Here is a 12,558-nt window from a genome sequence, read left to right as displayed (position 1 = left end):
TTATTGAGAGGAGTTACAGGGAGGTAGTTACACCTCAGGTACAAGAAAAAGGCAGATGCATTACAGTCAGGGGACAGAAAGGGAACTGGCAGGCAGTGCAGGGATCCCCTGTGGCTGTTCCCCTCAACATTTAGTATACCGTTTTGGATACTGTTGGGAGGGGGGGGGACTTACCAGGGGAAAGCAGTGGGACACAGGGCTCTGGCACAGAGTCTGTCCCTGCTGCTCAGAAGGGAAGGGGGAAGAGGAGCAGAGCGTTAGTCATTGGGGACTCCATAGTCAGGAGGACAGAGAGAAGGTTCTGTGGGAATGGCAGAGACTCAGGGTTGGTGTGTTGCCTCCCAGGTGCCAGGGCTCGTGATGTCTCTGATCGTGTTTTCAGGATCCTTGAGGGGGAGGGAAAGCAGCCCGAAATTGTGGTCCACATCGGGACCAACGACATAGGTAGGAAGAGAGAGATGGGGATTTAAGGCAGAAATTCAGGGAGCTAGGGTAGAAGCTTAGAGCTAGGACGAACAGAGTTGTTATCCCTGGTTTGTTACCCATGCCACGTGCTAGTGAGGCAAGGAATAGGGAGAGAGAGGAGTTGACCATGTGGCTACAGGGATGGTGCAGGAGGGAGGGTTTTGGATTCCTGGATAATTGGGGCTCTCTCTGGGGTAGGTGGGACCTCTACAAACAGGATGGTCTACACCTGAACCAGAGGGGTACCAATATCCTGGGGGGGAGATTTGCTAACGCTCTTCAGGAGGGTTTAAACTAATTCAGCAGGGGGATGGGAACCAGAATTGTAGCTCCAGTGTACAGGAGGTCGAGAGTAGTGGGGTCAGGAATGAGGTTTCAAGGCCGCAAGAGTTCACCAGCAAGTAGGAGGGTGTTTTGAAGTGTGTCTACTTCAACGCCAGGAGCATCCGGAATAAGGTGGGTGAATGTGCAGCTTGGGATGGTACCTGGGACTTCGATGTTGTGGACATTTTGGAGACAAGGATAGAGCAGGGACAGGAATGGTTGTTGCAGGTTCCGGGATTTAGATGTTTCAGTAAGAACAGAGAAGATGGTAAAAGAGGGGGAGGGGTGGCATTGTTGGTCAAGGACAGTATTACAGTTGCAGAAAGGATGTTTGAGGACTCGTCTACTGAGGTAGTATGGGCTGAGGTTAGAAACAGGAAAGGAGAGGTCACCCTGTTGGGAGTTTTCTATCAGGCTCCAAATAGTTCCAGAGATGTCGAGGAAAGGATAGCAAAGATAATTCTGGAAAGGAGCGAAAGTAACAGGGTAGTTGTTATGGGGAGCTTAACTTTCCTAATATTGTCTGGAAATACTATAGTTTGAGTACTTTAGATGGGTCAGTTTTTGTCCAGTGTGTGCAGGAGGGTTTCCTGACACAGTATGTAGACAGGCCAACAAGGGGCGAGGTCACATTGGATTTGGTACGGGGTCATGAACCAGGCCAGGTGATAGATTTGGAGGTAGATGAACACTTTGGTGATCGTGACCACAATTCGGTTATGTTTACTTTAGTGATGGAAAGGGATAGGTGTATACTGCAGGGCAAGAGTTATAGCTGGGGGAAAGGCAATTATGATGCAATGAGGCAAGATTTAGGATGTATAGGATGGCGAAGGAGACTGCAGGGGATGGGCATTATTGAAATGTGGAGCTTATTCAAGGAACAGCTACTGCGTGTCCTTGATAATTACGTGCCTGTCAGGCAGGGAGGGAGTGGTTGAATGAGGGAGCCGTGGTTTATTAAAGAAATTGAATCTCTTGTCAAGAGGAAGAAGGAGGTTTATGTTCGGATGAGACATAAAGACTCAGGGCGCTTGAGAGTTACAGTTTAGTCAGGAAAGACCTAAAGAGAGAGCGAAGAAGGACCAGGAGGGGACATGAGAAGTCGTTGGCAGGTAGGATCGAGGAAAACCCTAAAGCTTTCTATAGGTATATCAGGAATAAAAGAATGACGAGAGTAAGATTAGGGCCAATCAAGGACAGTAGTGGGATGTTGTGCGTGGAGTCCGAAGAGCTAGGAGAGGCACAAATGAATGTTTTTCGTCCGTATTCACACTGGATAAAGACAATGTTGTCGAGGGGAATACTGAGATACAGGCTACGAGACTGGACAGGATTGAGGGTCACCAGGAGGAGGTGTTAGCAATTCTGGAAAGTGTGAAAATAGATAAGTCCCCTGGGCCGGATGGGATTTATCCTGGGATTCTCTGGGAAGCCAGGGAGGAGATTACAGAGCCTTTGGCTTTGATCTTTATGTCATCATTGTCTACAGGAATCGTGCTGGAAGGCTGGAGGGTAGCAAATATTGTCGAGGAGAAAGTGAGGTCTGCAGATGCTGGAGATCAAAGTTGAAACTTTATTGCTGGAACAGCACAGCAGGTCAGGCAGCATCCAGGGAACAGGAGATTCGACGTTTCGGGCACGGGCTCATTCCTGAAGAAGGGCCTGTGCCCGAAACGTCGAATCTCCTGTTCCCTGGATGCTGCCTGACCTGCTGTGCTGTTCCAGCAATAAAGTTTCAAAAGCAAATATTGTCCCCTTGTTCAAGAAAGGGAGTAGAGACAATCCTGGTAATTTTTGACTAGTGAGCCTTACTTCAGTTGTGGGTAAAGTGTTTGAAGGGATTGTAAGTGATGGGATTTATAATCATCTAGCTTTTCCATGATCCTAACTACCAATGACTTCTCATGTCCCCTCCTGGTTCTTCTTAACTCTCTCTTTAGGTCTTTCCTGGCTAACCTGTAACTCTCAAACGCCCTAACTGAGCCTTCACGTCTCATCCTAACATAAGCCTCCTTCCTCTTGACAAGAGATTCAACTTCTTTAGTAAACCACGGTTCCCTCGCTTGACCACTCCCTCCCTGCCTGACAGCTCCATACTTATCAAGGACACGCAGTAGCTGTTCCTTGGATAAGCTCCACATTTCATTTGTGCCCATCCTATGCTTCCTAAATCTTGCCTAACTGCATCATAATTGCCTTTCCCCCTGCTATAACTCTTGCCTTGTAGTGTAGATGAGCAGAGAAACCTCGGTGCCCATTTGCATAGATCCCTGAAAGTTGCCACCCAGGTTGATAGGGTTGTTAAGAAGGTAAAGGGCTTTTGCCCGAAACGTCGATTTCGCTGCTCCTTGGATGCTGCCTGAACTGCTGTGCTCTTCCAGCACCACTAATCCAGAATTGTTAAGAAGGTATATGGTGTGTCAGCTTTTATTGGGAGAGAGATTGAGTTTTGGAGCCATGGGGTCATGTTGCAGCTGTACAAAACTCTGGTGCGGCCGCACTTGGAGTATTGTGTACAATTCTGGTCACCGCAATATAGGAAGGATGTGGAAGCTTTGGAAAGGATTCAGAGGATATTTACTAGGATGTTGCCTGGTCTGGAGGGAAGGTCTTATGAGGAAAGGCTCAGGGATTTGAGGCTGTTTTCGTTAGAGAGAAGATGTTTGTGAGATGACTTCATTGAGACATATAAGATAATCAGAGGGTTAGATAGGGTGGACAGGGAGAGCCTTTTTCCAAGTATGGTGACGGTGAGCATGAGGGGGCATAGCTTTAAATTGAGGGGTGATAGATATAGAACAGATGCCAGATGTAGTTTCTTTACTCAGAGAGTAGTAGGGGCATGGAATGCCCTGCCTGCAACAGTAGTAGACTCGCAGGTTAGATGGGCTTCAGATTGGTTCCACAGGTCGGTGCAACATCGAGGGCCGAAGGGCCTGTACTGAGCTGCATTGTTCTACGTTCTATGTTCTATAGAACAGTACAGCACAGTACAGACCCTTCGGCCCTCATTGTTGTGCTAGCTGTTATCCTATCAGACTAACCTACACACCCTTCATTGTCCTATCTCCCATGTGTCTATCCAAGAGTCGCCTAACCAGGCTGCATCCTGGTACATCTCCTCTGCACCCTCTCTAAAGCATCTACATCCTTCCTGCAATGAGACAACCAGAACTGAACACAATATTCCAAGTGTGATCTAACCAGGGCTCTGCAGAGCTGCAGCATAACCTCGTGGCTCTTAAACTCAATCTCCCTGCTAATGAAAGCCAACTCACCTACATACTTAGCAAGGCAGCAGTGGGTACTGCAGATGCTGGAGATTAGAGTGGTGCTGGAACGAGAACGAGGGTAGGTCCGATCAAGGACAGTAGTGGGAGACTGTGTATTGAGTTGGAAGAGATAGGAGAGGTCTTGAATGAGTACTTTTCTTCAGTATTTACGAACGAGAGGGACCGTATTGTTGAAGAGGAGAGTGTGAAACGGACTGGTAAGCTAGAGGAGATACTTGTTAGGAAGGAAGATGTGTTGGGCATTTTGAAAAACTTGAGGCTAGACAAGTCCCCCGGGCCTGATGGGATATATCCTAGGATTATGTGGGAAGCAAGAGAGGAAATTGCAGAACCGTTGGCAATGATCTTTTCATCTTCACTGTCAACAGGGGTGGTACCAGGGGACTGGAGAGTGGCGAATGTTGTGCCCCTGTTCAAAAAAGGGAATAGGGATAACCCCGGGAATTACAGGCCAGTTAGTCTTACTTCGGTGGTAGGCAAAGTAATGGAAAGGGTAATGAGGGATAGGATTTATGAGTATCTGGAAAGACACTGCTTGATTAGGGACAGCCAGCACGGATTTGTGAGGGATAGGTCTTGCCTTACAAGTCTTATTGAATTCTTTGAGGAGGTGACCAAGCATGTGGATGAGGGTAGAGCAGTGGATGTAGTGTACATGGATTTTAGTAAGGCATTAGATAAGGTTCCCCATGGTAGGCTTATGCGGAAAGTCAGGAGGCATGGGATAGAGGGAAATTTGGCCAGTTGGATAGAAAACTGGCTAACCGGTCGAAGTCAGAGAGTGGTGGTAGATGGTAAATGTTCAGCCTGGAGCCCAGTTACAAGTGAAGTTCCACAGGGATCAGTTCTGGGTCCTCTGCTGTTTGTAATTTTTATTAATGACTTGGAAGAGGGAGTCGAAGGGTGGGTCAGTAAATTTGCAGATGATACGAAGATTGGTGGAGTTGTGGATAGTGAGGAGGGCTGTTGTCGGCTGCAAAGGGACTTAGATATGATGCAGAGTTGGGCTGAGGAGTGGCAGATGGAGTTCAACCCTGCCAAGTGTGAGGTTGTCCATTTTGGAAGGACAAATAAGAATGCGGAATGCAGGGTTAATGGTAGGGTTCTTAGTAAGGTGGAGGAGCAGAGGGATCTTGGGGTCTATGTTCATAGATCTTTGAAAGTTGCCACTCAGGTGGATAGAGCTTGTAAGAAGGCCTATGGTGTATTAACGTTCATTAGCAGAGGGATTGAATTCAAGAGTCGTGAAGTGATGTTGCAGCTGTACAGGACTTTGGTTAGGCCACAGTTGGAGTACTGTGTGCAGTTCTGGTCGTCTCACTTTAGGAAAGATGTGGAAGCTTTGGAGAGGGTGCAGAGAAGATTTACCAGGATGTTGCCTGGAATGGAGAATAGGTCGTACGAGGATAGGTTGAGCGTGCTAGGCCTTTTCTCATTGGAACGGAGAAGGATGAGGGGTGACTTGATAGAGGTGTATAAGATGATCAGGGGAATAGATGGAGTAGACAATCAAAAACTTTTTCCCCGGGTACAACAGAGTGTTACAAGGGGACATAAATTTAAGGTGAAGGGTGGAAGGTATAGGGGAGATGTCAGGGGTGGGTTCTTTACCCAGAGAGTGGTGGGGGCATGGAATGCGCTGCCTGTGGGAGTGGCAGAGTCAGAATCATTGGTGACCTTTAAGCGGCAATTGGATAGGTACATGGATGGGTGCTTAAGCTAGGACAAATGTTCGGCACAACATCGTGGGCCAAAGGGCCTGTTCTGTGCTGTATTGTTCTATGTTCTATGTTCTAATGTCTCTGACCCTACTCCCACCACTGGCAGTGCATTCAACACACACAGCACTCTCTGTGTAAAGAACCTACCCCTGACATCTCCCCTAAACCTACCTCCAATCACATTAAAATTACCTCCCCTCCTGATAGCCATTTCTACCCTGGGAAAAAGTCTCTGGCAATCCACACTATCTGTGCCTCTCAACATCTTGTACACCTCTATCAAGTCACCTCTCATCCTTCTTCACTCCAATGAGATAAGCCCTAGCTCCCTCATCTTTTCTTCATAAGACACACCCTCCAGTCCAGGCTGCATCCTGGTACATCTCCTCTGCACCCTCTCTAAAGCATCTACATCCTTCCTGCAATGAGACAAACAGAACTGAACACAATATTCCAAGTGTGATCTAACCAGGGCTCTGCAGAGCTGCAGCATAACCTCGTGGCTCTTAAACTCAATCTCCCTGCTAATGAAAGCCAACACACCTACATACTTAGCAAGGCAGCAGTGGGTACTGCAGATGCTGGAGATTAGAGTGGTGCTGGTAAAGCACAACAGGTCAGGCAGCATCCGAGGAGCAGGAAAATAGACATTTTGGGAAAAAGCCCTTCAGGCATGAGGCCATTGACGTTTCAAGCATGTGTTGGCCTCATGCCTGATGAAGGGCTCCTGCCCGAAACGTCAATTTTCCTGTTTCTTGGATGCTGCCTGACCTGCTGTGTTTTTCCAGCACCACTCTAATCTTGATTACATACTTAACAACCCTGTCAACTTGGGTGGCAACTTTAAGGGATCTATGGACATAGACCACAAGATCCCTCTGTTCCTCCACACTGCCAAGAATCTTGTCTTTATTCTTCAGTCAAATTTGACCTTCCAAAATGAATCACTTCACCCTTTTCCAGGTTAAACTCCATCTGCCACGTCTCAGCCCAGCTCTGCATCCTGTCAATGTCCCATTGCAGCCTACAACAGCCCTCCACACTATTCACAACTCCTCCAACCTTCATGTCATCGGCAAACTTACTAACTCACCCTTCCACTTCCTCATCCAAGTCATGTATAAAAATCACAAAGAGCAGAGGTCCCAGAATCGATCCCTGTGGAACACCACTGGTCACTGAGCTCCAAGGCTGAATACTTTCCATCTACTTCACCCTCTGTCTTCTATGGGCCAGCCAATTCTGAATCCAGGCAGCCAGATTTCCCTGTATCTCATGCCTCCTTACTTTCTGAATGAGCCTACCATGGGGAACCCTATCAAATGCCTTGCTGAAATCCATATATACCACACCCACTGCTCTATCTTCATCAATGTGTTTTGTCACATCCTCAAAGAATTCAATCAGGTTTGTGAGGCATGGCCTGCCCCTCACAAAGCCATGCTAACTATCTCTAATCAAATGTGGCGCTTAGGCGGTTGGCACAGGATTCCCATTTCCTGGCTTGTCTTAGTGTCTCTCGCCCGTAGGTATTCAAAGTCTGTGAGAAGATTTGTAGCTCTGGTGTTCGTTGTTGTGGTTCTGTTCGCCGAGCTGGGAATTTGTGTTGCAGACGTTTCGTCCCCTGTCTAGGTGACATCCTCAGGGCTTGAGAGCCTCCTGTGAAGCAGAAGGCTGAGGATGTCACCTAGACAGGCGACGAAACGTCTGCAACACAAATTCCCAGCTCGGCGAACAGAACCACAACATCTCTAATCAACTATGGTTTTCCAAGTTATCAGAAATCCTGTCTCTCAGAATCCTCTACAATACTTCGCCCACCACTGACATGAGACCGACTGGTCTGTAATTCCCAGGATTATCGTATTTCCTTTCTTGAACAAGGAAGTAACAGTTGCCAACCTCCAATCTTCTAGCAATGAGGACACAAAGGTCATTGCCAAAGGCGCAGCAATCTCTTCCCTCTTAATATGATTAAGTATTCAGAAATTATAAAGAGGTTATAAAAAGTATATGATTTGAGCATACAGAAACATATATAAAGTGTTCAGAAAGTAAGTACTTGAATTTTTCATTGAAGTTGCTGATTGCTGGTCACTCTGTTCCCAATTGTGTCCCAGGCTTTAGTTAAAGTTCACAGAGACTTGAATGAAGATCTAAAAAATGTCATCATGTCGAAGAATGATCAGAATCTTTATCAAATCTTCATCAACTACAAGGAAAGGTAACTGAATTGTCCAAGTCTGTCTCCTCCTGAGGTGTTTGTGTTAACCCAGCCTTGTTTGACCCCAGCCCCGTGTTAATTGATGATGACAGATTTGGAAGTTCCTCCTTGTATTCTCCTCTCCCTCTTGACTAAAGCGACCCTTTGGTCCAGGTTTCCCTGGAGCCAGAGTGACTGTGGGAATGGTGGCTAGGACTTGGCTCCCAGATTCCTGATCCCATTCCCGGGCTTTTTGAATTTTGCGAGGGCCAGTGAAAGGTGTGAATTTTCCAGGCCAAAGCAGGACATTCCGAACCCCTGGCCATGGCTGAACCCCCCCCCCCCACCCCCAAGCCCCCCATGCCCCAGGATTATAAATCTGGGGGGAATGAACCTCTAAATGTTGAAGTTGCAAAGGTGAACTTCATGCTCCTTGTGCCCAGATCTGACCCTGACCCAAACCCGTGCCCTCCAGAGTAGGCTCGAGTCCATCCTTGTCTATATTCCCATACACACTGTACACAGGGTCTCTGATTTACCAATGCCCAACATACCAACATGATCACCTCGAGGGATGTAATTTTACCGACCTGACCCTATGAACGTTTTTTGTCCTTATGAATAGCCCCTTCATCTTATCCTGAATTGTGTCATTCCAATTTGTGTACAAATACACTTGCAAACAGAATCCAGAATGGAGCTGATTTAAAAATAAAACAACCATTTTTTTATTACTTTCCACTTGCTTAAAAAAACTCATTTTATTATACACCAATAAAAATCTTAGTCATGCAGATCTTTGAAGTTTTAACAGCTGAAACTGCAAGCACTGCCATCTCTGTAAATAAACATTGTGGAAGTGACAGCAGCAATGAGAGACCCAGAGCTGTCAAATCTGGGACTCAGCTGCTTCAGCACTCGAAATGATGTCCGATCCATCTGAGCAGGAAGCCTCAGTATCTCGGAGTCATTTGGGCAGTTGGCATTTTCCTGAGAGCTTCAAATGGATCTCCAGATGTATAGGAAGCTGAGTGCTAAATGGAGACTCACTTTCTCTCTCTCTCTCACATTCACTTTCTGTCTTTCACTCACTCTCTCTCCCATCATCTCTAATTTTCATACCGTCTCACATTTTGGCACTCTCTCTCTCTCTCACACACACATTCACTCTATCTCTCTCTCTTCCCTCCTCTCTCTCACTGTCACCTTCTCTCACTGTCCCACTGTCTCGCTCTCTCACACCCTCACTGTCTCATTCTCAACTTGCACTCTCTCTCTTACACTCCCACCCCCTCTCCATCACCTCTCTCTCTCTTCCAACCCCCAAACTCTCTCTCTCACAATCATGCTCTCTCACTCCTTCCCCCTCCCCCCACCACACTCCCTCTCTCACACACTCCCTCTCTCTCTCTCTCTCCCTCCCGCTCTCTCTCCCCCTCCCCCTCTCTCCCTCTCTCTCTCCCTCCCTCACTCTCTCTCTCCCCCTCTCACACTCCCTCTCTCTCCCCCTCTCACACTCCCTCTCTCTCCCCCTCTCACACTCCTCCTCTCCCCCCCTCTCTCCCCCCCTCTCTCTCCCCCTCTCACACTCCCTCTCTCTCCCCCCCTCTCTCTCCCACCCCCTCTCTCCCACCCCCTCTCTCCCCCCCCCCTCCCCCCCTCTCTCTCCCCCCCCCCTCCCCCAGGTTACTGGTCTATGGTGATTATTGCAGTCAGGTGGAGAATGCGATCAAGTGTTTGGATGAAATCAGCAAATCGAGACCAGATCTCCGGCTGAAGTTGGAGGTAATTAACTGGTGTTTCTGTTTATTAGTTTAAAGTTTTGGGGGAAGGTTTGCAGTGATATGAATATATTAATACTCTGGACTGTTCAGCATCTTAAATCGCTCAGTGCTAGAATAAACGATTCCTACCTTTCAGCCTCACAGTATCACACAGTTCAGGAACTTACTGCCCTGAAGGGACAGGCTCCAGGGTTTGACCTCTTCCGATTTCAACATTCCATCCTCAGGAATGGCACTCCCTGGGAATTTCTGCTCCATCTGACAGGCCCCAGGCTCGTGCCTTGATGTAGGAACAGCATGATTTCCCAAACGCTCCATGTCCTCTTCCCCCATCCCTCTACTATTCATCTCCAACCTGACAATGAACTCACAGGCGGTTTCCAGCACAGCGAAGGCTATTGGGCCAACAGTGTCTGTGCTAGCCCTTTGCATGAACAGCAAAGCGAGTCCCTCTGTCTCCTGCTTTTCCCATACCCTACCAATCATATCAGATAATGATCAATTCCCTCTGATCAGCTCCAATCGAAGCTGCCACCACACTCTCCCACAGAGTGAACTGCTCATTAAGTTCACCAAGCCTCCCTGTCGCTCCATCAGAACTCCGTGCTGATGTGGCCATGACGCTGGTTTCCCTTCATCCATCTTTGATCAGCTGGTTATTAATTTTGCACTGGATGATCATTTCTCAATGTTTTGCAGAACAACAGAATTGGTCCCGTGCAGAAGGTGGCCATTCGGTCCATTGTATCTGGACTAGCTCGCTGAGCATTTCAACATAGCATCAGTCTCCTACCTTTCCTGCCACTGAGGTTAAGCTGATTGGTGTATAATTGTGGGGCTTATCTTAATAAAGGGATCATGTTTGCAGTTCTCTCCCTCTGTCACTGTCCCTGAGGCAAATAAAAACTGAAACATGACTCTCATTTCCTTCAGTTTCTTTAGATACATCTCATCTGGTCCTGGGTTCTTGCCCACTTTATATATGGTCAGTCCATCTAAAACCTTTCCCTCTTCAATATTACCCCAATAGTATCTCAACGAGCTGCCTTTTATCACCATTTCTGTTTCTGGGAAAGACTAATGCCGAGTGTTTGTTCAGTCACTCAGCTTGGTCCCTGCCTCCACGTGATCCCTAATTGACCTCTTGCCTCCTTTTGCATTTCTTACAGTTTGTTTATTTTCCCAGACAATCTCCTATCTCAGCTGCCAGCTTCTTTTCCTATCCTCTCTCCTTTGTGGTTTATATCTGTAGCCTGGCTTCCCAATGGGTTATCACCTGAGGGTTACCAAAAGCCCCACTTTTCCTGGTTCTGTTTCCGATCAGGCTCTTTTGCCTTCCAGGGAATCCTGGCCTGGATTTTCCTGCCTTGTACAAACACGCTGTGTTCCTCTCTATGCCACCTCCTCGACCCCCTAGTTTTACTCCCTCTGCTGCTGGTCCCATGAGGGGTTATAAATCACCTGCATCTATTCCCTGCCCCCAGGATCTCCAATTCCAACCTCTTACACCCCCCCTCCCCGATCTCTGTCGCCCCAACATTGGTGGGCGTGTCTTCAGCTGCGTGGGCCCAGAGCTCTGGGATTCCCTCCGTGACCCTCACCCTTTACCAAGTTTCTTAGAACTTGCCTCCTGTCACCTGTCCCTAATGCCTCATGAGGAGACTCTGAACCATACGTGTCTGTAGCTCATTGGGGTGTTTTACTGCATTCAAGGTGCTACATCTATCCAAGTTGTTGTTGTTTTTGTTCTTTAGGAGTGTTCCAATCGAGCGAACAATGGGAAGTTCACGTTGAGAGATCTCCTGGTTGTGCCAATGCAACGGGTCCTCAAGTACCACCTCCTCCTTCAGGTGACCTTTCCCCTCCATCTCCTAAACCACATGATTGTTCCTGGGCTTCCCTGCTGGTAATAAACAGCAGATTCTTTTTGATGCAGTGATGGTCAGAGACTTACTCTTTCTGGATTTCTGCGATAGTAACCAGAATGATTCTCATCTCCATGGGGTCAGTCTCCATTGGCCTGCACGCAGTCTGTATGTAAATCTGTTGTCTCGGGCACCGTGTATGTTTGTTGTTGTCTTTCAACATTACAGTGAGTTTATTTCAGAAAAGTATGATCATTTCCAACATTAGAATTGGTTTTGCTATTGAACAGCATTTACTAAATAACCCAGACTGCGCTAAGAGTTACACCAGAAACCAATTTAAAGTGTTCACTCAGGTTCACACGGTTGCATGTTCGAACAGTTATGTACTGAATGCTTAAGGCCCTGTCTATATGGGCCAAAGGAACTTCTATCTCCAAGAAAAGTAAAGTGCTGCACATGCTGAAAATCTGAAACCGACACGGAAAGTGCTGGAAATGCTCGGCAGGTTGTGCAGCGTTTGCAAAGAGAGAAACAGTAAACCTTTCTAGTACAGGATGACTCCTGAATTCCTTTTCAGGATGAATTCCTTGCTCCTCATCCTGGTCAAGTGCCAGACAATAAGTTTGAAGTTCATGTCTCCTTTTGTCAGTATTTCAGGGAAGTATCTCACACGCTGTGAAACAGTGCAGGGTGTCCTGAGATTACAGTAGGTGCTATAGAAAGGGAAGTCTTTCCTTCCAAGAGGTGACTTAAAGATGTCAGTCCACAGAGTCTGATTGGCATTGCCAGCTTTGCTGTCTGTCCCACACAGCTATAACATTACAGAGAGAGGCCATTCATCCCACTGAAGTTTTGCAGACAGTCCCAATCCTATCCCAGACTAGCCCAGGGGCTTGG

At 47.4% G+C, this 12,558-nt stretch overlaps 1 protein-coding gene across 1 annotated transcript in view; it reads left to right on the top strand.

The window, feature by feature from the left end:
* Nucleotides 1-12,558, top strand: part of vav3a (vav guanine nucleotide exchange factor 3a) — a 193,771-nt gene that overhangs the window by 107,047 nt on the left and 74,166 nt on the right. The window contains 3 exon segments of the mRNA XM_087990321.1: nucleotides 7,927-8,030; nucleotides 9,695-9,794; nucleotides 11,548-11,643. Of these exon segments, the coding sequence (XP_087846447.1) occupies nucleotides 7,927-8,030; nucleotides 9,695-9,794; nucleotides 11,548-11,643 (300 nt within the window).

The sequence above is a fragment of the Chiloscyllium plagiosum genome, unplaced genomic scaffold (genome assembly GCF_037043375.1).
Source record: "Chiloscyllium plagiosum isolate Xiang-an unplaced genomic scaffold, Cpla_swu_hap1 HiC_scaffold_9, whole genome shotgun sequence".
Classification (NCBI taxonomy): domain Eukaryota; kingdom Metazoa; phylum Chordata; class Chondrichthyes; order Orectolobiformes; family Hemiscylliidae; genus Chiloscyllium; species Chiloscyllium plagiosum.
Note: the sequence above shows the minus strand (reverse complement) of the source record. Positions and strands in the feature narration are given on the sequence as shown.